The sequence below is a fragment of the Orbicella faveolata genome, unplaced genomic scaffold (assembly GCF_042242905.1).
Source record: "Orbicella faveolata isolate gen_17 unplaced genomic scaffold, um_ofav_v1 contig_26, whole genome shotgun sequence".
NCBI classification, from domain to species: Eukaryota; Metazoa; Cnidaria; class Anthozoa; order Scleractinia; family Merulinidae; genus Orbicella; species Orbicella faveolata.
In genome coordinates this window covers 6,228,661-6,256,589 of record NW_028301554.1, presented here as the reverse complement: position 1 = coordinate 6,256,589, position 27,929 = coordinate 6,228,661, and the positions used below count along the sequence as shown (strand labels likewise).

General features: G+C 39.2%; 1 protein-coding gene across 1 annotated transcript; it reads left to right on the top strand.

Annotated features, from left to right (window-relative positions):
• The first annotated feature begins 9,939 nt into the window (after window positions 1–9,939).
• LOC149107831 (tetratricopeptide repeat protein 28-like) lies at window positions 9,940–16,277 on the top strand. The gene is made up of 3 exons (XM_089295948.1): window positions 9,940–10,043; window positions 11,225–13,862; window positions 14,872–16,277. The coding sequence occupies exon 2, from the start codon at window positions 11,245–11,247 to the stop codon at window positions 13,858–13,860; it is 2,616 nt and encodes an 871-aa protein (XP_089152074.1). The 5' UTR covers window positions 9,940–10,043; window positions 11,225–11,244; the 3' UTR covers window positions 13,861–13,862; window positions 14,872–16,277.
• Window positions 16,278–27,929: the final 11,652 nt, after the last annotated feature.

Genomic DNA, 27,929 nt, shown 5'->3' with positions numbered 1-27,929 from the left:
CGTCACTAATCTGCAGCAGCTAAGTAAATGCATGCCGGGATCAAGTGCATGATTTCCGGGAGTTGACGCGCGGTATCTGAGCATCTTGTATAGTTGCACACAGAAAAATAAAAATTTTCCTATATTGTATTTTCCGCAACGGTAAATAAGAGGATATGTTCTTTGAAACAGTGTAAAATATTAACCTGTTACTAACCTAGCTTACTTCAGCCGTACTGGGGAATAATGGCCCAAGGTCGGTGCATTACGCACAGAGCGCAGCGAGGTCCGTACAAAAATGACCACGCGAAGGCCAACTTTCCCCAGTACGGCTCGAGCAAGCTAGGTTAGTAAGTAGTTTATCATATGACCCTCCGGACGTGCGTTCGAAAACAAAACATACACGTATAATGACCGTTTCCATGGAAACGGTTCTTATGGCAAAACTCTGACCCAGAAAGAACGCAACAGAACGCTGAGATCTGCTTAAGAACTACCTCGCCATAAAATACAGACTTTTACCGATAACACTTGTCATTAAATATTTCGGATACTACAAAAACCTCCTTTAATAGGCCGGTAGGTCCAAAAATCAAAACTCCTGCCAAGAGTAATCAGGTAGAAATCTAATACTGACCTGCTTTAACACATCCTGCATATTCCTGCCGAAACTTTGTGTAAGAATAGACTGCAATGAATCGCACACGCCATGGTGATGGGGGGAAAAAATTGTGTACGTAGAACTCTCTTCTATCCCATAACGAAAACAACTCTCTACTACAAACAAATCTTTATATTTATACTAGCCTTATCGTACAAAGAAAAACAACAACAGCTGGGAGATGTTTTGTAGAAGTAGCTTTACGTACCGATCAAACTCAAATTCAATCGTTCTGATATAGTTTGATTGACAGTAGCTCCGGTAAAACTTCGTTCGAATTTCTTCGATTGATAATTTGGTTGTCCAAGGTGCATAAAATAATTTACACTCGCGAGTACCAAGTTACCCTACTAAGGGAGGAAGCCTCTGAGGATAGCAACGAATGAAATCGGAATTGCTTTATTTTGTAGGGCATTTCCAGGCGTACCCATCAAGCATGCGTGAAAATACATCGCGCATCCTCGGCAGGCGGGATGTGGGAGATTTTAAATAAGTTAATGGCGGAATGCGGAAGGGAAAAGTAAAAAACGTACCTCCTCTGTAAACTTCACAGTCTTTCTAAACTAATTTCTTGGAGCGCACTTTATGATCATTTGTTTTTTTTTGGAATTTCGTGAAACACCTGAATCTGCAATTCTGTGATGTCGTGGTCTGTTTCAATGGAAATGAGGAAGAATGTCATCGATCGCATCTTGGAAAGTTTATTATGAAGTGATTGACTTAAGTGATAAATTCATATTCTCTCGTGTCTTGATAATGCGCATGAAGAATTAAAAAAGTTCCAGCGACATCAGCTAAATTCTTCTAAGCCTGCGGGCGGGCTCACGTTGGAGCACAAGGACGCGTGGCATAGCAGCAAGCGAGAAATCGGGAAGCGAAGGCGCGACACGAGAAAGTAAACTTTGCGCCTCTTCACCAGATTCCTTCCCGCCGGATTGCATTCCTCTTCGTCGCTCGCGCACGTGACTCAAAGGTGAGCCTGCTCGCAAGCTAAGTTCTTCTAAAGTCGCCCTTTATCTTTAAAACATGTCAGATAGGAAAAGATGTAACACACTCTACATAGTTTTTTTCCTCTAGTCGCAGGGGAAGTAACTCAATATAATTTCAGTTTCTTGTTGAGCAATTATTGCGTGAATATCTATGAACATGCTCAAATGTCATAAACGGCCTTATGACAAAATCACGTGAACCCAACAATTTCGTTTTTGTTTCCACTTGGCACGTCAGATGCTGTGAAACTGAAATGTTTTTATGAATCAGGAATGTCAATTACACGAGCGACCCTATTATGAACAGTGACACATGGAAGTCTCTGTGCAATTTTTCTTGAGGAAAGCGTACGGCTGAACACAACCTACTGTGTAACGGTAAGTTACTCATTATTTTGTTTAGAACAATATTTGATTTTAAGTTCGACTGATAAAAATTACCATACCCATTTTGCTCATTCGGGATATCGAAAAAAGCCTCCTCGTATAGTTGTATGGCCTAGTGGCTATTATCTTGAGGTTCCAAATCAAATGCTCTTGGCAGAAATAATCTGCTAGCTGTTTGTTAGTGACCTTTATAAGCAAGTGCTTTAAGTCCCTCTTAACCAGTTTTTCGAATTTACCACATTCAGAGTTGAGAGTAGACTGCAATGAATCAATCTACCCCAAGTAGAAGTGAACACCTTAATCATGACAGGTTGATCCTGAACAGAGATTTCTTTTCGCCACAAACAGACGTTCTATAAATACCGCCTTTACTCTACGAAAGAACAACAACAAAAAAAGAACAAGATTTAGCTCCATTAAAACTTCCTCCGATGTTACTCGATCTTGATAACTTTAAAACCGCGTATTACATTAACCTGCCGGAGGGACGAAAATACTAAGTATAACGAGAAAAAATATATCAGGACAATTTCTTTAGACGGCCTCTCGAGGCGTATTTCTTACTGCTTGAGATAAAATCCACTCCTCACAGCTCATTTTAGTGACACCGTGGAGTTAACAAACGATTCGCAATTTGCTGTTTGTCAATGCGTATCCCGCCATTAATTTTTAAAGAGCGCATATTATGCTTCTGCGAACAAGTGTCATATCCCATATCCCGCCTCTTGTTCAAACCCATCGCGCATTCTGCCAAACCCCTGCGTAATATATATCATCCTTTTTTCTGAATGTTTCATAGAATTCACTTTCGACCCTTTCCAATGTGGAATGCCCTGTGGTAGGTAAAAGTTGTCCTTTATTTTTTGGTCTTTTCTTAACCAATTAACAATTAAATGTAGTCGAGACTAATAGCAAAGTCGAAGCTGTTTGGTTCTGTGACTTCACGGCCTGTCGGCAACGAGAATTAGGACGAATGTCATCAACAGACTGACACAAATAGTAAATTTACGTTGTCCCTGTATGTGAAATTGTCATTTAATACTTTGACATTCACAAGATCGATGAACTAAAGTATCAAACAACATTGGACATGACGAAATTATTCCGAGCGGTCTGGTTTTTTATCGATGAACATAGAAAAGCTCATAAACGGCCTAATGCAAAATTCAGGTGCAGACAGCAATTTATCTTGTTGTTTCCGCTTATGACGTCAGATGCTGGGAAACTGAAATAGTTTTACGGATGAATAATTTATGTGAGCAACAGAATTATCAACAGTAACACTCAAACACCCTTCTGCAGTTTTTCTTGAGGAGATCGGACGGCTGTAAACAAACTACTGCGCAACGGTAAGTTAGTCGCTGTTGTCGGCTTCTGCTAATGAAATTTTACCATATCCATCTTGTTTATTCGGGATACCAGAAAAACGTCCCAGTCGATTTTATTGCGCTTTGGTTAAAGCACGAAGGTCTCGAATTTAAACCTTTGCTAGGAGTAATCTGTCAGGAGAAGATATGTGACCTGCCTTCGCTAGCTTAAGTTATTACTACACATCCTTCCCGACTTCAGGCTTGAGCCAATAGACTGCAATAAATCGATAACACACCTTTTATTATAGCTGGTTTTCAGATGACGTCACCAAAATTCGAACTACAAAACTATTGATCTTCCTGAGATTTTACTTAAATGATGTATAAGAGCAGCTGAAAGCTAATATTCATATAAATTTTCGCTTCGAATGGGTTCTTGGGTTTGTGATACACTACGCTTGAATTTCTAAGCTTTTGCGTGACGCGGCATTTACATGAGGGTCTAGAGAGCTGTCATGATGGTTAAAAAAGTCACTTATTTCGGGAAACTTGGCTATCTGAACAGTTCATGTCTTAGAAAAAGTATTATTTTAATGTTTTAGAGTTCCTCGAGGGATAAATTCACGCTTTTGTAGCAAAACTCAGTGACAGATGTTTCTCTTGGTTTCCGGCCGCCATGTTGGTGCCCATACCGACGGGCACCAGCATGGCGTCTACATACAAATCTCTATAAATTTGGGTAAAAAAATTTTCCGCATATCTCGCATGAGAAAAATTGCTGTGACCAGAATTTTGGCGAGAGTCTTTGTATATTTACCTTCTTTCATATCCCAGATTCTGGACTTTATCTATTGACCGGTTTTGACTTTTATTTTAATCTATTTTGAATTACGTGACACTGAAAACCAGCATATAGTTCGCTAAGGAAGAAATTGTCTCGATATCCCGAAAAAAAATGCTTTTGCCAGCACTAGTCTGCTAGCACTCTATTAGTGACCTGTTTTAGCTAATGCCTCATGTCTCTACTAACCAGTTACCAGCGAATACGTTCAGGGTTGGGATAAGACTGTAGTGGATCAAGAACACACCTCTATGATAGTCACTTTACAAAGACGTTGATCATTTCCTACCCGTAACAAGAAGCTAACTCTATCGTTGAACGGGTCTCTTTCAGTTACGAAATGCTGTACACATAAAGTACCTCACCGTAAAGATAAAAACTAACACAAATTTGGCATGTTTTGTTTTAGCTAGCTTAAGTTATTACTACACATCCTTCCCGACTTCAGGCTTGAGCCGATAGACTGCAATAATCGATAACACACCTTTTATTATAGTTCGGTAAGGAAGAAATTGTCCATTTCTCACACCGACTCAAGAAGAGCAATACCCTGAGTTCTCCTTCCGCTGGAACAAAATGCTTCACGCACAACTGAGCCTTACTGTGCTAACAAAAAAAGGTTTTGGTATGGGATTGTTTTGTATAAGCAACAGTACTAACTCCACTTTAGTAGTACACAAATGGCTTGATTTACCTTCAGCAAAACTTCGTTCGACTTTCTACGTTTGATTACTCGGGTGGCGCATCAAACTAGACAATTTACACCCGATACCCTCCTGGAGGGGGTGGGGGAGGCACTTAGAACAACGAGGAATAAAATCTGACCAGTCAGTTTTATTTTGTTTGGATCAGTTCTTTAGGTGTATTTTGTGTTTCTTGAGCTAATAATGTATTCCCTAAGAAAGCAGTTCCGCTTGAATAAAAGTACAAAATACGTTTCTCACGGGAACGCTTCGTAGTTTTCAGTTTTCAAAGGAAGCTCTACTATGGTAAGCAGCTAATCTTGTATTGTTTGTCCTCTCAGTTGAGAATGATAACTCGTTACTATATTCATAAAAAAGAAACATAGGGAAGGTTGAATTCGAACTCGAAGCTTGTTTGTTCTGTGATTTGCTTAGCAGAAGTCATAAATGGCTTTATCAGTGCAAAGTCCACGTGCATACGGCAATGTCTTTTTTCTATTTTTTCTCTTTCCGCTTGTGGCGTCAGATGCTTTGAAACTGAAATAATTTTGTGGAGCCATAATTTATGCGAACAACACGCTATATTAACAATGTCACATAGACCCCCCTCTGCAGTTTTTCTTGAGGAGAGCAAACGGCTGTACACAGTCTGCTGCGTAACGGTAAGTTAGTCGTAATTATATTTTGTTTCTAACATTGTATAATTTCGGCTTCCACTGTCAACAGTTACCATATTCATCTCGCTTATTCGGGATATCCCGAAAACCTCCCCATATCATTGCATGGCCTAGTGTTTATGGTCTCGATATCCCGAATCAAATGCTTTTGCCAGCACTGCTAGTACTCTATTAGTGACCTGCTTTAGCTGATGCCTCATGTCCCTACCAACCGGTTATGAGCGAATACATTCAGGGTTGAGATAAGACTTTAATGGATCATGAACACACCTCTATTATATTCACTGAGACATTGATCATCTGCCCACCCTAAGCTAAAAGGGGCGTAACCAGGATTTTTCAAATGGGGGGGGGGGGGGGGTCACAATGTGTCAAAGTGAGAGTACTCACCAGATTGTCATGTTGTTTTCGCAACTTTTGTAGGTTGTTTGCTTTAAAAAGGCTTATAAAAGAGGGGTCATGGGCACCCCAGGGTCCTCCTAGCTACACCCCTGAAGTAGAACTCTATCGCAGAACGGGTCTCTTTCAGTTACGAAATGCTGTACACATACTGGCCTCACTGTAAGAACGATAACTAACACAAATTTGGCATGTTTTGTTCTACGAACATTAAGAACCAGTCAAACTCGAATAATATCGTTCGCATATATCTTGAATGAGGTCGGCAAAAATAAGTTCGATTTTCTTCGATTGATAATTTGGGTGCCCACAACAAATCAAACAACAATTTATACCCGCGCCTATCACGTCACCCTACTGAGGGAGGGAGGACCGAGGGAGGAAACGAGGATAACGAATGAACTCTAAACAGTAGCAGTAGTAATTTTGTTTTGTTTTGTTGTTTGTTTGTTTGTTTGTTTCTTTGTATCGTTGTGTTTTTTCTTGTGGCCTCTAGAGGGGTATTTGGTGGTCATTGAGCTAATGCGCGCTCCTTAGAAATCAGTTCAGTGAAACTGTAGAGTTTACAATGAAAATGCGATTTCCTGTTTTCTATATTATAATTCTGTATCCCGCCATTAACTCTAAAAGAGTCGCGCCTCCCGCTCGCCGAAGACTGCTAATGATCTTTCCACCAAAAACAAGGCATATTTTTCCGGTACCCTGTTTTAAACCCACAATCCCAAATACCGACAAACGCATGCGTGATACAATCATCTGTTTCCTTGTCTCGTCTGTATATGAAAATGAAAGATAGCAAAGAATGTGACACTCATTAGAATTACTCTTTTATTTAGCTGTCTTCCAGCTATTCTATTTGTATTTGTCATTGTCTGCCTTTATCTTGCAGGGGAATTTCCTCAATGTGATTTCAGTTTCTTGGTTTCACTTTGATGTCAATATAGTGTAACTAAACACTGTAAATTTACATCGTGCTTCAAAACATGAGCCTATAACACTGCTACAAAAGTCAATATTAAATACTATTAAATAATTTCCCCTGCAAGAAATTTGCATGCATAGCGTGACAAATGTTACTTGGGTTGCGAGCTCTAACAATCAGTCACGCAAGAAAATATAGTCGCTCGAATGAATGCTGGCTAGAAGTAACGCTTTTCCATTATTATTATTATTATTATTTTATTATTGAAACAGTTGCTGTTGTTGACGCGATTTAATTTTGGATTCATCTTGTTGATCTGAAAAGACTGGTGAGTAGAAATTAATTTATAGTCTTGAGACAAAAAGGGTGGTCGTAATAATGAAGTGACCGTAAGGCGGGATTCCACTGTACTGGAAACAATTTTGGCAGAAACATTCATCCCCCTGTAGACGAAGTGATGGACGTTCAATATGCCTTTAAAGATATTGGACTTTCCCATAAGTATGTTGATAAGAAATGGAGATAGCAAAGAATGTAATTACACACTTTAGAAGAAGTGTTTAATTTCAATTGGTTTGAGCCGCGTTTGAAAATTATACAAAATTTAATTTGCATTTTTCCTTGACTTCCACTTGCTTTGCAGGGAAACTCTTACAGTGTTTTTTTCAGTTTCTTTCACTTCTGGCTTCACTTTCATCACAAGATCGAGAAACTGAGTACGGTAAGTTTATAAACAGCACGCTGTCTATGACTAATAGAGTTGGGTGTACATAGAGCAACTAAGGAATCACGTGACTGATTTTCTTCATGTTGTAAGAAGTATTAGTGAGTCAGCGAATAATTGTTTGCAAGAATCGTCTGCGCAGTGCTAATTGGTTTAATTTTAGTTTCTCTTCCAAAGAGCGAACAACAACATACAACGAAGAACTTTGCCTTGCTTAATAACTATTTCCATTTAGTACCAATGGTCAGAAACCCAGTATACTTTCAAAGCTATTGGACTTTACTGTCAGTATTTAACAAAGAATGGGAATAGAAACATGCAACTTGCATTCGAGTGCTTTTATTTGATTGTTTCGCTCGATGTTTGAAATTTATTTCAATTTTATTTTGTGTTGACTTCCCATTTGAACTCCCATTGTCTTGCAAGGAAACTCTCTTAGTTTTCTTTCAGTTTCTATCACTTTTGGTTTCACTTTCATTAGAAGATTAAGAAACGGAACACGGTAAGTTTATATACTGTAAGCTGTCCATGACTGATAACGTTGCTTGGATGCAAATATAACAAGTATAGCCAATTTTTAATACGTTAAATTTGCACTTGGAGAGGTTTCCATGAATCGCGTGGCTGATTGTCTTTTTCTTGTAAGAGCTATTAGTGAGTCACGCGAATAATTTTTTGGAAGCATCGTTTGCGCAGTAATAATTTGCTGAACTTTCCTTCTCTTCTACTTTTCAGAGAAAAAGGTCTTGTTATTGACGCATTGTCATTTTGGTTTCACTGTGGTCGACTCACCAAAACCAGTGAGTATAAATCACTATTTTAATAGCTTTGTTATCCATAGTAGACTGAAATCATTAAGTAAACTGTCTGCAGTCGATCTAATTTTTGAATGCAAAGAAAGAACTTGGGAGAATTTGTTGCCGTAGCATCGACCGTAATCAAGAACTACTTTTAACTTTAACGTCATGTCATTAAAGACTAATTTGAACCAGTTATAGTTAATGACGCTGGTGTGACCGAAACGCGATTGGAAAACTGTTTTACAAACTCATTAGTGTTTCCAAACACTTTTGAAAGGTAAATCCATTTCTCCAGGCATTGAGTAACTGTGATTTGGTGTTTTTTATCCCACATCCCGCCTTTCAATATCAAATTTATCCCGCATTTCCTGGTTGAAATGAGCACATGCAGCTCAGGCCAAGATATTTGTATTCCGAATCCTACATCCCGCATTCCACATCCCGCCATGATTTTCAGCTTATCTCGCATATCCCGCCAAGTTTACGTTTTGACACTCCAGAAACTTCGAATAGATCTTCCATGCATGACATATTATGACAATCAGTGTTTTCTCGAAATATCGAGTACCCCTCAAGTGGTTTTCGTAGTTTCACTTTGCATCATCTGGTTTCTATCTTAACCAGTTAGAACACTATAGAGCTCATATATGATAACCAAGACCTTCACCCAATCATGCCCTGATAATAAATCCCAAACTCAATTGTTTGCTGTGAAAAAGAGAAAGTTTTTAGTTCTGTCAATTGATATTGTTACCATGAGACGGCGGCAGAAGGAACTCAATGAGATCGTGCAAAGTAAATTATGAAATGAGCACTCGCATATAACAAATATGAAGAATTACAACAGAACGATGGCAACAGCCATTCGTCTTTAGTTGTTGTATTTGTCTTGTGAGCAAGTCAGTTAGTTTTTATGAAAGGAAGGCGAGGAATGTAAACTTTATTCATTAATAAACTCATAGTTAGTAGAGGGGTATATAGTTTCGAAACTTGACAAACTTCAAAAGAGCAAACAAAGATGCCACGATTTATGTTGGAAGGTCCACACAGTAAACGGTGTTTCGTTTTGCGGTTGTATATAATAGGCATAAACCACATAACCGAAACGTTTCAGTTAAGTTATATAGTCTGTGTTTAAAGCACGATCAAGACCGAAATGAAAACAAAAACATACAACAAAGAACTTTGTTGGTCTTAACAATCATTTCAGTCCATTAACTATAGTCAACAGCGCAATATGCTTCAAAAGGCATTGGAGTTTGCTACCAGTAATTAATTCCACTATTTAATTTGCATTTCTTTTGTTCTTCAGTCTCTATCACTTTTGATTTAATTTCGTCCGAGGATCGAGAGACTGAACACGGTAAGTTTGTAAACTTTAAGCTGTTCGTGATTGATACCGTTTCACACACATATAACGTGTATTGAAAGCGATGTTTACTAGTTTCAATTTACACTGAAAGAGATTTTTCATGAATCGCGTGACTGATTTTCTTCAGTTTTTGAGTGCTGTCAGTCACGCCAAGAAATAAATCAAACGAATTATTGTTTGGAGGTACCGTTGTCCAGTAAAAATCTGCTTAACTTTTCCCTCTTAACAATTTTTACAGGAAATATAATCGTTGTCGGCGCATATTGGTTTTGTTTCATTCTAGTGACTCAGCAAAAGTGGTGAGTGCAAATCAGATTTAGTTTTGGTATTCATGTAGGACTGAAATTATCATGTTAACTGTTCAGTCCTACCTTTTCCATGAAAAAAAGGAGACTTTCGCGAGCTCAATCACTGGAGAAAACAGGAAACATTAAACAGTTAAATTATCACGGTCATTTGAGCAGAGTAGCCAGAACTGGAAATAGCAGTCGCACCAGATACATAGTTTTATTATATATTTTTTTAAAAAATATGAATGTTACTGAGCTCGGCTATATTCAGTGTATTTTTCTTTGACAAATCGGACGCAATCTGCTCGGCCACATTTTTATTAATAGGCCAGAGTAGAAATTTTGAAGGACACAACACTGATAAAGTAATTTTGGGATCGATAAAAAGTCATTACGATACTTGTGAGAAATGAGTTAACGCAAAAGAAAAGAGAAAACAGGCTTTGATGTCCATATTCTATAAAATGAGACTCGTAAATATATCAGTTGAATCTAAGACCTCGCTGTTAATACACATTTTTTAATTTTGGTATTCGCCTTCATTTGGTTTTAGTTGTCTTTAATTTATTTGCTTTTGTTGAGGTGTCTCTTAACTAAATAGTAATGCTGTTTTCTCTACATCCCTTTTTCCGTAATAAGTTAATTCAAACTGTCAATTTCAAATATAAGTCTCTGTTTCTCTAAATTTGGTAGTATCAGCTTTAGAAAAGATCAATCAATCCAGGCGCGATACGTGGTTAAATTTTTTTAGTGGAACTTGTCCTTGCTTAGATACTGCAACTTCAAAACATTCCTCTGCCTGAAAAATTGGACTCAAAAAATAATGTAAAGCTAAAAAAAGACTTGTAAGCAGCCTAAACTTTAACGGTGATTTTTGCTGGAAAAAAAGAAAGACAAAAATGCAGGTCTAAGAAAAAAACCTATTGCCCTGAAATGATCAACACGACGGTTTTCACACACGCAAAGACAACTAACTGCATTCAACCAACGGCCTCGTATTTTCATCAGTTTCCTTTTGTTTAGATTGGGACTGTTTCTGCTCCCCTATGACGAAATGAAAGTCCATAACAGGGCTACCCCCAGCATTGAATTCGCCTTTACACACTTAGACAACCAGACAGAAAGGCGTACAAAAGTATATTGGTACTCGAAATAGCTACAAATCTTGATTCGTGTTATCCGTTTGACAGGGCTTATAGAAAAGTACGCTATGGGCATCATAACAGACATTTTACAAGCCATATATATTGGCTTGGTTGTTGCTACTTTCCTTCTCAACACTGGTCGTGGTCTAAAAGCCATTGAGGTCTGCCAAGAATGTTTGATCTTCCTAAATAATGGAGTACTAAAAGCGGAAGGAGAACTTTTCAATTTAGTCAACATTTGCATCTATCAAACTATTTTCGATTGTTATTGTAGTATCCCTGATTGTACAAAAGACTTAACCTACGGAAGGGAACTTGTTGAAATTTACCGCAAGTGTGGTAAAAAAGACAAGGTTAGCAATCTTACAATAGCAATGGCTCAAATATGTAAACAGCAATATAGATACGAAGAAGGAGAGGAACTTTATGAGAAAGCCATAAAAACCATGAAGGAAATGGGTGACAAAAAAGGAGAGGTCACTGCTTACGGAAACTTGGGAACTATGTTTGAATCTCGTGGTGAATATGAGAAAGCTAAAGAATATCTTGAGAAAGCACTTGCCATCGCAATACAAATTGGTGACAAACGGGAAGAAGCCACTTCAAACGGAAACTTAGGAGTTGTGTTTCAGTCTCTTGGTGAATATGACAAAGCTAAAGAATATCTTGAGAAGGCACTGGCCATTAGAATACAAATTGGTGACAAAGAAGGAGAAGCAACAGATTACGGAAACTTAGGAAATGTGTCTCAATCTCTTGGTGAATATGAAAAAGCTAAAAAATATCTTGAGAAGGCACCTGCCATTAGAATACAAATTGGTGACAAAAAAGGAGAAGCAGTAAATTACGGAAACTTAGGAACTGTGTTTCAATCTCTTGGTGAATATGACAAAGCTAAAGAATATCTTGAAAAAGCACTTGCCATCGCAATACAAATTGGTGACAAACGGGGAGAAGCCACTTCAAACGGAAACCTAAGAACTGTGTTTTACTCTCTTGGTGAATATGACAAAGCTAAAGAATATCTTGAGAAAGCACTTGCCATTACAATACAAATTGGTGACAAAAAAGGAGAAGCAGGAGATTACGGAAACTTAGGAGCATTGTATCAATCTCTCGGTGAATATGTCATGGCTGAAGGTTATCTTGAAAAGGCACTGTCAATTAGTCGAGATATTGAAGACTTAGACAGCGAGTTCAAATTTCTTTGTAATCTTTCACTGGTGAAATTTTGCCAAGAAAAGATCCAGGAAGCGTTGGCCTGTCTGTTTCTGAGTATGAACAGAAGCGAAACTTTACGAACTTTCTTAAGGGACAACGACGATTTTAAGGTATCGTCCTCAGACGTTCGTTCCTTTCCTTACCGGAATCTTAGTGCATTTTATTGTTTTGAGGGAAATCCGAACCATGCGCTTTATGTTTTAGAGCTGGCACGGGCTAGAGCGTTAGCAGACTTGATGGTAACTGAGCATTCTCTTGAAAGCCAGATCTCAGCTGATCCGCAATCGTGGATTGGTATTGAAAATATTATGAAAAAAGAAATTAACTCTTCTTGTCTGTACATTTCTTATCGTGGTTATGATCTGTTTATCTGGGTTCTTAAGACAAGTGGAATCATTCATTTCCGAAGAATAACAGTGGATGAGAAACTAGTTGCTGCCGGACTAGTTGGCAAGTTAGATGATTTCTTCGCGAAGAGCTTTCGAAGCTTTGGTGTTTTATCCGAGGAGAATTGCGAAGATCGATCTTTAAATGATGTTAAGAACCTCGCAGCATTAAGACTTATAGAGGAAGAAGATGAAGAAAGTCAAAACTCCGAATCGAGCGCTTCTTTGCACTACAGAATGCTAATCAGTCCGATAGCTGAACTACTTGAGGAGCCCGAGCTCATTGTTGCTCCTGATCGCTTCTTAAACCAAGTTCCATTTCCAGCGTTAACGGATGAAGGCAGGAGGTATTTATCAGGGAAATTCAGAATCCGCATCGTTCCTTCTTTGACGACTCTCAAGCTCATTCAGGACAGTCCTGCATACTATCATAGTCAGACTGGTGCTCTGATAGTGGGGGATCCAGTTGTCGGTACGGTGCGTTACAAAGGAAAGGAAATGCCCTTTTCTAGATTACCCTGTGCAGGAAATGAAGCAGTCATGATTGGACGACTTCTAGGTGTTAAACCTTTGTTAGGACAGCACGCAACAAAGCAGGCAATAATTGAAAGGTTAGATTCAGTGAGTCTGATACATTTTGCAGCCCATGGTAATGCCGAAAGAGGGGAAATTGCCCTTTCTCCAGTAGCCACTCCTAACAGGATTCCAGAAGAGGACGATTACCTATTGACGATGTCTGATATTGCACAAGTTCAATTGCGAGCTAAACTGGTGGTACTTAGCTGCTGTCATAGTGCATGTGGGCAGATTAGAGCTGAAGGAGTCGTTGGGATTGCCCGAGCGTTCTTAGGATCCGGTGCACGATCTGTTTTGGTGGCTCTATGGGCCATAAGCGACGAAGCAACAGAGCAGCTGATGCGTCGTTTCTACGAGCATCTTGTTCGTGGGGAGAGTGCAAGTGAATCCCTTCACCAGGCCATGAAGTGGATGAGAGGTAACGGCTTTGACATGGTTTCCGAGTGGGCGCCGTTTATGCTGATTGGAGACAACGTGACATTTGACTTTGGCTTATAAAGGTAAGTATTTTTTGGAAAGAAAACATTTTTTTGGCGGGGGGCGCGAGGGGGGGGGGGGGGTTGGAGAAGGGCCAGCTAATAAACGTTAACAAAACTGTAGCCATTTCATGTCAGAGGTCACGAGATGCAAATCATGCTAGACATGTCAGCAACGGGTCTTCAAATCTTATGCATTTAGAATACTCGCGGAGGGTTTTTATTAGTTGATAGTTCTCTCGAAGTCTCGCCCTCGCCCTCGCCAATGAAGCGTGAGTTTTTATGTTAACCATGTAAATCATCAACTCGACAAACAATGTGTTTTCTAGACGTTTTTTGTTTTTCGGCAATAACCTCTAGTAACTGAATGCGCACTCTGAGTATCTGTGTAGCCAATAAGATTGCAAAGTTACGCAGTAGTCAGACACTTTAGTACTCTGATTAACAACTCGATTATGAACTCCAGATTTCGATCGCGTGATTTTTTAGGAGGGCGCAGTCGGAGTCAATCATCACAGTTAGAAATTAAGAGCGAATAGTCTAATTGTTTAGTGCAAATCTAGTAGTTGTTCAAAACTTTAATCTAAATTGTCTTCAAAGACCCTTCGAAGACGGAAAGAAGCGGCTCCCAGCACACACTACCGGGCATTTGTGATAGACCGCTAGTATATTTATACTAACATTCGATAGCAACCTCTCACTGGCAGGTCGCTAAAAACAAGTCAGGATATTTTGCTTAACATGGCTTAAAAAGCAGTGATCTTATTCCCCTAAGTCGAACAGAGCGAAAGCTAGCTTTGCAATGTAAGACGTATTGGCCTGTCACCGAGAATTAATTTCTAACCTACCTCAGAGTTTCGTTACAAAGAACAATGCGCTATCCTTGCCAATCCTTGCCAACAGTGAGAATTTCGAAAATTTTCCGATCGGTCGAGCCAAAATTGTCTTACATTTACATTCTGACCGAAATTAGCGCAATTTTCGAGTAAATGGTAAACAATCACAGGCATTGGTTATTTTTCTGTTCTTGCAGAGACGCATGGTAACAGCCACGTCCCAAGGCTTTCAAGCGTTGTAATACAAGATTGCGGTTACATGCATCAAATGAACACTGTTTAAATTCGTTACCACTTTTTCTCCGTGTGAGAAGTCTTATGAACGAGAAAGGAAAGTGATAGCTAGAGATCAGAAAGTGAGTAGCTATTAGTTAAAGATCATCAACACAGGTGATGAGTAGAGATAAATAGCTGTTATTGCAGTTGAGTCTGCGGTCAAATATTCTGCTGTTTTAAAAGGCATGCAAAAGAGGCGAAAGGGTCAATACAATGCAGAATTGAGCCTTTCGCCTTGTTTGTGTCAAGTCGCTGACAACTACAGTAACAGCTATTGTCCTGATGCAACACTAAATTCTCAGAACTTACGTTAACAAAAATATATGGTAATTAAGTAGAGAGAATTAACGCTTTTCTCTGAGTGCTTATTAAGCCTAAATCTGTTCGATTTAACCCACAATCGTCGGTAAGCGACTGTTGGTTCAGTGTCGGTCGCAAATTAAGGGCCTACTTACATGGTAAAAAGTTGTCCTTGTTGAGAATGTTTCCCACTCACCCCTCCCGCGAGCCACTATTACCGAGCGTTTATAATGTATGAAAAATTAAAATTTCTTCCTTACCAAGCCAAGAATTTGCCTTCGCGTTCAGGATAAGCGTTTGCTTGATTCCTGTTATTTTCCACCCAGGAGTCACTTCGCGCACGACACAACTCCTGGCTTGCGATTTAAACACAGTGCCATTACTTTTGAAAAGTGTCGTTTATGGTATCATATTAAAAGTTCCATTTTTTAAATTGTTAGTAGGGATGAGTTTTTTCTATGTATTTTTGTCACCCAGCTTTTTTACTTGTACCAATGTCCAGAAACTCTACAAACAAAAACATAAGCAGGGAAAGTACTTTGCCGAAGGGTGTTAGATTGTTTGCAGATTCTGTTCATTTCCAATACGCATCAATCACTGAGTTTGGGTAGTCCAGTTAAGAAAGTGTTTGAATACTTGGTAAATTGATCACCTTATAATACCATTTAATTTAATTTGAAAAATAACGTATTATTTTCCAGTAGTTACTGTCTCTATAGTTATATTGCGTTTGAAATATAATTCAATTTAAATTTAGCACTAGATAGTTTTTGATGTGTGTTCTAGCACCTCTTGTAAATAAAGTGAGATCATTTTTATCATCACACAGTTTACTCACTATCCCATTTCTTACCGGTTCAGAGCTGTAGTCCACACTGAAAACCATGCATTCCTGGTTTGTCGTCACTAATCTGCAGCAGCTAAGTAAATGCATGCCGGGATCAAGTGCATGATTTTCGGGAGTTGACGCGCGGTGTCTGAGCATCTTGTATATTTGTACACAGAAAAATAAAAAAAGTTTTCTATATTGTATTTTCCACAACGGTAATTAATAGGATATACACGGCTTATGACCGTTTCCATGGAAAAGTTTCTTTTGGCAAAATCCCGACCCAGAAAGAACCAATCAGAATGCTGGGATTTGCCTAATGAGTACCTAGCCATAAAATACGGGCTTTTAATGATAACATTTGCCATTAATATTCCGGATATTACAAAAACCTCCTATAATAGGCCGGTAATCTGGTAGAAATCTATTACTGACCTGCTCTAGCACATGCTTTATTTTCCTGCCGAAACTTTGTGTGAGAATGGACTGCAATGAATCGCACACATCATAGTGATGGTGGAAGAAAATTGTGTCAGTAGAACTTCACTCTATCCCGTAACGAAAACAACTCTCTACCACAAACAAATGTTTATATTTTACTAGCCTTATTGTACAAGGAAAAACAACAACAATTGGAGGATATTTGTAGAAGTAGCATTACATACCCATCAAACTCAAATTCAATCGTTCTGATATAGCTTGATTGACAGTAGCTCCAGTAAAACTTCGTTCCAATTTCGAAAGGCGCATCAAATAATTTACAGTCGCGTTTACCAAGTTGCCATACTAGGGGAGGGAGGCACTGAGGATAACGACGAATGAAATCGAAATTGCTTTAGTTTGTAGGGCATTTCAAGGCGTACCCATCAAGCATGCGTGAAAATACCCTAAGCATCCTCGGGAGGCGGGATGCGGGAGATTTTAAAACAGGTAATGGCGGGATGCTTCCTCTGGGAACTTCATAGTATTTCTAAACTAATTTCTTGGAGCGCATTTTATGATTGTCTGTTTTCTTGGAATTTCTTGAAACACCCGAATTTGCAATTCTTACTTTTCACTTTTCAAAGGGAACCTACTGTAGTAAGTAGCTAACTGGTATTGTTTACCCTCTCAGTTGAGAATAATGTAGAGCTGTGACATTCATAAAAACCGAAAACGATGATTAATGGTAAACTCGAAGCTGTTCGATTCTGTGATGTCATGGTGTTTTACAATGGAAATGAGGAAGAATGTCATCGATCGCATCGTGGAAAGTTTATTCTGAAGTGACTGACATGAATAATAAATTCACATTCTCTCGTGTCTTGATAATGTGCATGAACAATTACAAAAGATCGAGCGACATCAGCTAAGTTCTTCTTAACCTGCGAGCAGGCTCACGTGGTTGGAGCACAAGCGCGCGCGGCGTAGCCCCGGGACAAGAAAGTGAGTTCACGTTCTTTGCGCCTCTTCACCAGACTCCTTCCCGCCGTATCGCGTTGTTCTTCGCCGCTCGTGCACGTGATTCAAAGGTGAGCCTGCTCGCAGGCTAAGTTCTTCTAAAGTTGCCCTGTCTGTCTTTAAAGCATGTCAGATAGGAAAAGATGTAAGACGTCGTAAAAGATTTTTTACTCTAGTCGCAAGGGAGGTAACTCACTATTATTTCAGTTTCTAGTTGAGCAATTATTGCGTGAATATCTGTGAACACACTCAAATGTCATAAACGGCCTTTTGACAAAACCACGTGAACACAAGAATTTCGTTTTTGTTTTCACTTGGCACGTCAGATGTTGTGAAACTGAAATGTTTTTATGGATGAGCAATGTTAATTACACGAGAGAACCTATTATGAACAGTAACCCACAGACGCCCCTCTGCAGTATTAGTTCTTCTTCAGGAGAGCGGACGGCTGAACACAGCCTACTGTGCAACAGTATGTTACTCGTTATTTTGTTTAAAACAATGTTTGATTTTAAGTTCGACTGATAAAAATTACCATACCCATTTTGCCCATTCGGTAAAAACCTCTTCATATATTAGGTAAAATGGCAAATAAACAGAATCTTGAATCTTAAAACAGAATCTTGGATCCCTTGAACCTGACATGAATGCTCTCTTATGAAAACATTAACTGTGTAAAGTTCCTGAATATATCCGTAAGCCTTTCAGAAATAACTATAGAGCCAGTATCACGACCTTTTTATTCACCCTTTAACGCATGTCGGGATCAATGATTTTTCCACGCGTAAAGTGTTTGTTAGCTGATGCACGAAATGACATGCAATTCCTAAGAAAAATTTGAAAAATTAGCAAATAAATTATTTCAAGCGAACCGTGATTATATTTTCACGGCCATGAGTTCCATTTTGCCACTCTCACTCTCACAGGTGTTCGGAGACGTCGTTATGAGATCTGATTTAGATGTCAGAGTCACTTGAAGATGTTTATGAAAGGTACTAAACATAGCAACACCAGAAAAAAGCAGAAGGCAATGCGCCTAAAAAGTTTTTTATTCTAAATTTATCCAAAAAATAGCCTTTCGCTTGGGCGATGGGAAGCGAAACAATTTGGCGATGGCCTTAGTCTGTGACCAGGTTTCCCGAAATATGTCTATAAGCCCGTTAGCACTATACAGACATGGGTGCACTTTTATGCATTAAAAGAAATATCAAACTAGCCGATTACTGACCTTTGAATCCGGGTTGAAAAAGGCATCAGGCAGGAAATTCGCAGCCCAAATACACTTTCATGTCAGAAAATCAGTGCATCACTACACCTGTGTAAACATTCAAATTGAAATACAAAATCGAATTAGCTTTAGTTTTCACGGAAAATATCACGAAGAGAAGTGCCAGAAAAGAGTTTGGCCTATATACAATAATCACTACAATGTCTGATGTTTAGCAAGGAACAGATGTTTTAGAAGGAACGAAAAAAAGGCGTAATTAAAGGGGATGGGGGGGGGGGGATTGGAGGACTGGATCGTCCTTGCCCCACGTTCGCCGTGTCTAATGGCAATCTTGCACAGAAATGTAACAGCTCATAATAACTATGTGCTGAATATTTTCCTAAATATTTAACCACCCATTTCCTGAATCTCAAAAGAATACTATTTCCAGAGTTTCTAATTTAGTGAGTTGGTCACGTGCTGTCATTACAATGCGTGACCGGCTCCTTCCATGGAAAAAAAAAGGTATAATCAGCAACTCTTGATCAATAGATCTATTTTTGGCGTAATTTAATCGTCCGTCTTGGAATAGGAGCGTCATGGAGAGCAGTACATGTTCGTTTCGTGCCATTGTTGGCGGCCATTGCGGTTCCGATACGAACTGCCGGAGTTAGTGAAAATGGTTCCTTTGCTTAGCTGTGTCGAGATATTTCAAGACACAAGTCTACCTGAGTCGAATTGAAGATTTTGTGAAGAAGTGTAGCTGCTGTCCACCATAAATGCTTTCTCGCTTTGTAATGTGGTCATCGTATCATGTCAAGAGTTTTTGGATTTAAGCATAAAGATGGCGAGGTCACACTGAGACCGCAAAATACAAATAACATAGGAAGGGTACGATAAACTGCCATTGACAAGCTCCAGGGTAAAGGCCCATTTTAATACCACGTTAATAAAGCGATTGATTGATTGATTGATTGATTGACTGATCAATCTTTCGATCGATCGATTGATCGATCGATTGATTGATTGATTGACTGATTGATTGATTGATTGATTGATTGATTGATTGATCACGAACGAAATGATGTTCCGGTTACGTTAAAGCCTTTCCTTAGCAACTTAACGACATAAACCAAGAGATTACGCCTCCTTCCAACAAGTACCTCCTTTCGAAAAAGCGTCCCTCCCCTTCGAATGTGTTTTTATTAATAAGCGCCCCTATTCCAATAAGCGCCTCCATTCCAATAAGCTGCCCCATTCTTATAAACGCCCCTGCCTCCATTCTTATAAGCGCCCCTTTTCTAAGATGATAATATTAAAAACAGCGCTGTCAGAGTTTGTATCAACGGAGATTCACCTCCCATGCCGCATTACAAACGGTGCTGGTCTTCGTCTGAGTTCCTCAACTACTATGGCCATGTGAGTGCATAATTCCTTTACAAGAATGATCTCTACGTCAAAGTTTGCGGCGATTGCTCAGCTGGTCGTTCTGGCCAAGAGGGATCCAGGGACAACAAGTCGATCCGTTTTGAACATTCCGTTGTTTCTCAAAAAGGAAATAAGCGCCCTCCCTTGACGGTACCAAAAGTAAATAAGCGCCCGGGTCGCTAAATCGAATCATTCATTACGGTATTTCCACACCTTGTAATAGCCGCCATTGAAATAGAAGAAATAGCCGTCATCGAACAAGTAGAGTGCAAAAGCACATTAAATTCGAGTTTCCCGAGAGGCCACAAATTGTAAGGATTGATGAAATATATTTGTTGTGGGACAATAATGCATTTCCTGATCTTGAAAATTTCATTTCCATTGCTGTGCGTTACAGCCAATTGTAAAGGAGCGTCACGGACTGACGTTACTTTGTGTGCTTCAAGTCGTGACCCTTGACCGAATGAACTGATCCTTTCAGAATCTGGACCGCAACATAAAATGGAGCATAGCTGGACGGGATGTAAAAGTAAGTCATCCTTTTTAAGCTGTGCAGCAGAGTTTAGCGCAGTAATTTCATCCAAAACCTGCGTTTTCCGCTTAATTACGCGTTTGCGCTAAAAGTGTCAAGTGTCCGGAACATGCTAATTAGTTCAAATTTTAGTGAAACTACTCAATTTTCCAAGGCGCTTTATAAAGTGGTGGCTTAAAAACCTAGCCCAATTAGGCACATTATAGCCAAAAAACGAGCCCGATTGAACAATGGTCACATATCGAATAGTCGGTTTGTAATTATGAGGTGCAACTCGATTTGCTGAGACTGTGGTGAAACAGTATCAAAGAATGTGTTTTCTCGAAGCAAGAAGCATCGTCTAAAACCAAAAAGAGAACATAAATAAAGTGTCAAATACTCCTTCTTCTAAATTATTTTCTTTCTTCCCGATGATGTAGGCTTTATTGCTTACACAAAGACATTAACGCGAATGCTAATTTATGCTAATAATTCTGCTATTTTCGCCAGCGGGAGTGCTTGCGATAGGTATTTACCAGCTGATGGTTGCTTTGGGGCTTCACACTCGCCATTGAAGCCGATAGAAACCGAGAGTGAGCAGTTGAAGTGTTTTGTATATCCAACATGGTGGATGTTAGTTCTAATGGAAGTTCTAATGGGTTTTCTTGTTTGCTTTAAAGTGTGTTCGAGAGCTCTTTCACATCGACAAATTTAGGAAAACAGAGCAGGTAGTTATTTTAAATTTGTGAAAAGGGAAAGATGTTTTAGTTTCACAGCAAATGGCCTCAGCAAAATCCGTAAGTTTTCAGTCCTTCCCGATCTTGCATCGTCGATGTTGCGTGGATGAGTCCAATTTAAGCTTACTAGTTGTGCTTTGGCTACCTCTCTGTTTAACTCGCTTATGCAGGACCGAGCCAGGGTCCTTACTTCACTGGGTGTACAAGCAGCTTTCATTGGGGATGAACGTTACACGCAAAAAAGGAGTTGAGGGCGGTTTAGTTCATGTCGCGCTAGGGACCCCGGAGTCGTTTATGGATGTAACCGATGGCGATCCATGTTTACAAGTGCAACTTACAGGAAAAGGCTTCGGCCGAGTTCCATTAATGACGCCCATTGTATCCGACACTGGTAAGAATTAGAATGATTTGTTTGAAATAAATGTATTTCTCGTGGTTTATTCAAAATTTATCTCAAGAAAACACAGTATATGAAATGTGGTTTTTATCAAGGCAAGTTCTGACCGCCCGCCACAATGTAAAACACTTAACATCATTGTGTAACACCTTCTGCTGGTTGAAAATATCGGCTCATTGATTTTAATGTTTTTATTGTCTTTTGATATTGCAGAATTATATAAATGACAAATATATGTTAGAAATGTACATCAGTTTTGGGCCTTTAATAACTTCTTTAACAATACAATCAAAGTTATCCAATACTATTATTGTATTATGTCTCAATTTAGTTCAACACAGTTTATTTAGTTGTGACAATTCTTTTTCTTTGCGATCAGTCAGTCCTTCCAACATTCTTTATGGCTTTATGTAATTTCTATTAAATACAGATATCAAACTATTAACTGGCCCTTCAAAAATAATTCTTCCCATCAAAAAATTGACAGCTGATTAAGTTTTTACAGGGGCTTTTCAGTTGCTGTTTTGCTCACCGCAAAAGCAACTGAGAAAGCCAACAACAAAATTATTTAAGCCCTGGAGATGGAAGAGTCTGTCATTCTTCATCATATTCCCAATAAAAAGAACATTGTGTATTCTGTTCAAGTTGTCAGTGGTGATGCAAACCTGACCTTTGCTCTTTTTCTTAACTCTGATTTTGTATTTATTATTTACCGTAAGATAAAACATAATACAGGAAGATCTAACCCTAGCTCCTGAGAAGACTTCATCTCGGAGGGGATGGAGGGGCGGGGGGGGGGGGGGGGGTGTGCACTCCCTGCATCTTTCCCCTAGATCCGCCCCCGAAATGAGAGGTTAAAGCCATAATCCATTATGGACCTTCAGGAATCATTGAAGCATACCATCATAAGAATAACAGGGCAGGAAGAGGCACACCTGACCTGTGCACTGCAGTAATGCTCTATTCCAATTTCATGTTGAATTATTGTGCAATTAGGAATGTACGGTCAGCAACACAATACGCCCGCATTTTAAAAAATTAGCAGAAATCTATGGCTACTTTTTTGGCAAATGAAATAAATTCTACAGAGGGACACATAACGGGCCCAACAGCGCATGTCCAAATTATGTTTTCAATAAAGGATAAAAAATGCAGGGTATTTGAAGACATTTTTTCTGGGACGTAGATGAATGAACAATCAAAGAAAGCCAAACTCTGTGTGATATAATGCGCTGCATTGAAAAATAATCGAGCGTATTTGTTGCGCACGGAGATTACCAAAAGTCATCTAAATAACCATATTTTTCAGCATTGTGGCATGAAAACAAGCACGGTGATCCTTCCTTTTATTACGTTTTTAATAACTCCTTGTCCTGTAACAACAGCATACCAAGTTTCATCGGAAATCTATGGCGGGTTCTTTTACTAGGGAATCACCTTAAGGTGACTCCCTATACTTTTACGATCGCACGCGCGCTTAGGACGAAAGCTCAAGTAATCTGCCCGCGCTCAAAGGAAAACGTCAGAGTTCTTTGATATTTTATGACGTCAACATGAGCACAAAAAGCAAAACTGACAGTGAATTTTCTCGCGTTTCCTTCGGTGAAATTCCATACAATTTGGCAGACGGGTAATAACTACTTCACTTTAGTTGGAGCTCGTTTTTCATAAACATTGAGAGCGAATAATCTAATTGCTTTAGTATAAATCTACTAGTCGTTCAAAACTTTACCTAGATTCTTTTCACAGACACTTCGAAAATGCCAAGAAACGTCCGTCATTTTGCTAACAAGGGTACGCTGCTACGCTACTCACTATCTATCACAGAATCGATAGTGAGTAGCGTAGCCAATCAGAGAACGGCATTCGTGATAGAACGCTAGCAGATTTATATTAATAACTATTAGTAGAATTCCACTAGTATACTAATGCAAATGCTGATTGCTTGGGCCATTGCACACTATCAGCCATTTGTGTGCAGTGGCTTGGTGTAGTCGACAAAATTGTAACGTTTCCACGTTTCTCTGACGTTTTGAAAAAAAAATTAGAAACAAATGAATAAACAAAATTCCCGAGAAGACTAAAAGGAGGGCATTTACGATTCCTTGAATTAAAGAAGTTCGAAAGTTTTGAAAGAAACTGATAAGCGCGCGTACACAATTGCAAATGTCAAATTGACAATTAATTCAGTCCGCGCGAATAGTCTAAAGCGTGAAGTTTAATACTCAGACCAGAAATAATTGGAATCGTTTTTCGAAGGAAATTTCAGTTAGAATTCCACGAAAACAAGTAGATTATTCGCTCTCGATTTCTATGATCGAGGCGATAGTTGATGAGGCCGAAGGCCGAATCAACTTTCACCTCGTAGAAATCTCGAGCTCATAGTCTAATTGTTAAGTAGTAATTGTAGATTAAAGAGTGCGTTTGAGTTTTGGTAGGTTTGGTATGTTAAAAAAGCAAAAATTTTGGGAACAGCATTTTGTGCCTGAGCTGTTAGGTAGGCGTGAAATTGGCCTCCCTCCAGTAGTGGTGAAAAAAAAATACATTGATCGCAAAGCAAGTGCATACGAGAGGGTTTGTTCTCGTTTATACATGTATTACATATTATTAGTTACGACCGGTCAATAAAAAACACGGACTGCAGTCGGTAGGCCACATTTAGTCCGCACTGCGCGTTTTATACCTGAGTCCGTGTTTTGTACCCATTCCGCAATGCTTAGTCCGCGTTTTACACCTAACTCCGTGTCTTATACCCAAACTGTAGTCCGCAGTCCGCAATCTGCAGTCCGTAGTCCATGTTTTATTCTGACCGCGTAAATCGACACCAACGATGCCTGTTCCTTCGGTATGCGAGACAACGTGCTTTTATTACCAAAACTAGGACAATTATATTCTATTTACGAACACAACTTTGAATCGCCTTGGCATTGGGGGAATAGCTACAGGGCATTTTCACTTCCGAAACAATGAGACGGAGAACATGTTGGTGCACCAAAGCAATCCTGTGGGCGTTGAACTCTTGTCCTATGAAGACACTTTTGCTGGGTTTATATTACATATTTTGCACACAGAAATATAGGCCAGTGAAGTGGAACTACACATTTTCTCCTTTGGTTTATTCAGCAGAAAGCAGTGTTGGTTTTGGTCGAAGAGAGGAGGGTACACAACACGCAACCAAACTACAGCTTTCTGTTCGTACGAAAAGTCGTACACATTTTATGAAGACATGTCTGCAAGGTTTTTAAATGCCATTAACACTGACTTCAAACTTTAAATAAACAACTTATCCGCTACAGTCTTCAATAAGCTGCCTGGACACTCAAAGTCCGCAATATTGCACAACACTCGAAAGAAAGCACATGGACAAACATGGAGATGACGTCACTCGCCCCTAAAGAATTTTTCTGGGCTGCCAAATTGGTGTCCATGTAAAGATTAGCCTCTTCCAGGCGTTCAGTTAATTAGGGTTCGGCGCAGAAAACAGCGCGCGAAAATCAGTGCGCGAAAAAATATAAAAAGCGCGGTGAGAGGAAACGAAAGAAAGTTCTTTCGCTTCCTCTCACCGCACTTTTTTTTTTTTTTTTTTTTCGCGCGCTGAATTTCGTGCTGCGCTCCAACTAACTGAACACCTGGAAGAGGCTATAGAAAGATACATACACAAAATGTCGAATTTTTCCGCATTACCCGATTAGAACTGCATTCTCTCGAACGCAATTATTGCTAAATGAAAGTGTAAAGCCTTTTTTTAAATTATGAAAGCCAAACTTACTGTCATAAAGTAAACGGTGAACAGAAGGGACAGTACTTTATCAGGAGTTATTACATGCCATTTTATTTCTGTTCTACAAGTATGGATGAAGGATTAAGTTAAAGCAATAACCCACTAGCCTTCAGTCCTTCAAGAATGCTGTCAGAGAATAATAGTGGTCGAGGTGACCTCTGCCTGTCATGATTTCAACACTCAATATCGTGGATTGCTTCCATATTTTTATTTTCATATGTAAATATCACGTACTGTTATCTATAACTACATGGTTGTTTTATTACAAACAAATAGCTAGTGTAGGCATTTGTTTTCTTTTCTATTTAGATTTATTACCTGTGTTTTTTTCTTCTCCTTTTCTATAGTCTATAATTTTGTTTTCCACGCAAAAACAGTTTAAAAGGGTAGGTCGAACAGGACGTATTCTTTCCGCCCACTCTTAGAAGTGTGGACATTAGACTTGCAGTTTTCTTTATATTGTAGATGCGTATGCTAATATCCTAAGAGACTGTACCAGCGTTGACATTAAGATGGACATTCAACTGCACCATTGCGTGTCACTGATGCATCATTTTTGAATTAGTCCGGCACGATGATTGGCCTTGAAAGAGCGAAAAACGCAAGTGAACAGCTGTTTTCGTATCCCTATGTGGTAATGGAACTCCAAACGTTTCCGTTGTGGACATTTGCCGATGATCGGCCTCCATACAGGCAAAAAAGAACAAACAGAGTACTCCGAGCTGTCGCCTTTCAGGCTACTCAATAGGGAATCCTAGACCCTCATTAGTAAAGCCACAGGTCTTTTTCTAAGTGGAAATGAGCCGCACATCGGCAGCTAACAGGAGCCCGGAGAGTGCGAATAGTTCATCAATGCTTGATCCTTCAAAGCAGAAGGCATTGCATGGCGCGTTTAATTTGATATCCATCTTCAGTGTCGCAAGAAACTTGCTCACCATTGTTCTCTTTGTACTCAGCAAGAATCTTCGTAAGAAAAGTTTATTTCTCGTCATCAATATGGCGTTTGCTGACCTTATGTTAGGAGCGTTTTCTCTACCCGGCTACATTTTCGTTATCGGTAATGATTATCAACTCTGGACAGAAGCTAGTACGGAGTTTCTAACTGTCAACAGAATCATCGACACCGTTTTCTCACAGGTGGCGCTTATTTCTGCGGTTTTCATCTCCGCCGAGAGATTTTACGCCATATATTGGCCGTTTAAGCACCGAACACTAACTGTGCAAAAATACCGCATTGTTCTTGGTATGGTATGGGCACTAGCCGTCCTTATCTCCGCAGTGTTCAACGCGTTATTCAATTTAATTTCATTCAAACATTCCGTGTTTGTTTGGACACCATACACTTTGATTCTAATACTTGTCATATGTGGTTGTCATATCGGCATCTGGAGAAAGTTTCGACATGGAAGGGTCGCTTCGCAACAGGAAAGCAAAGCCTTGCAAAACAAACGCTTAACAAAGACTTTGATGTTTGTATCTACTCTTGCTTTGCTGTCATGGACACCTTTAATTGTTTTGAGCTGTTTACACGCATTAACTATCTCGATACCTTTGAGATTTTACTATCGCCAACATTCAAAATTTTTCGAACTCTTTTGTAAATCCAATTGTGTATGCATTTAAAATTCCTGAGTTTAAACAAGCCTTTCTTTCGTGCTGTTTTGGAAGGCAAGCAGCAGTTAACATCGAAGACATTAAAAGAAGAAATAAGGTGGCTCCCACTTCGACTTTGGAGACACAGCTAAGAACATTGCGAACAGATCCTAGTCACCTTGAATTGTCGTTTGAACAAGAAGAGATGGACACCAAACTGTAGCATTCACGTTGAAGGATATGAATTGAATTGTAAAATTAGAACATTGTTCATAAATCGGATTCTGATTCTCGATGCTGCTGTTATTTGATCTTTTAAGAGAACATTATATGACGACGCTATCGTCCCTTTAAATTCTTTTATCTAACAAAGAAACGAAAAAACTTTTCAATCCGGTCATCCATACGTCTATCCTCTATTAGTAGAATTCTACTAGTATACTAATCCAAATGCTGGAATCTGATTGGTTGAGCTACTGGTATACTATCAGCCATTAAAGTGCAGTGGCTGTCAACCGTCCAGAAAATGCGAAGTTTTTATCGTTTTTCCGAAGTTTTGGAAGAAAGTTTAGATGTAAATGGATAATTAAATTCCTGAGAAGACTAAAACCAGGACATTAGTGGTTTCTTGACTTTAAAAACTTGAAATTATTGAAAAAAACGGGTGCGCGCGCGTACACAACAACAAATTTACCAAGGACAATTCAATGCGTGCGATTTTGTTAAAGCGTAAAGTTCAATAATGCGTAGAAAGAT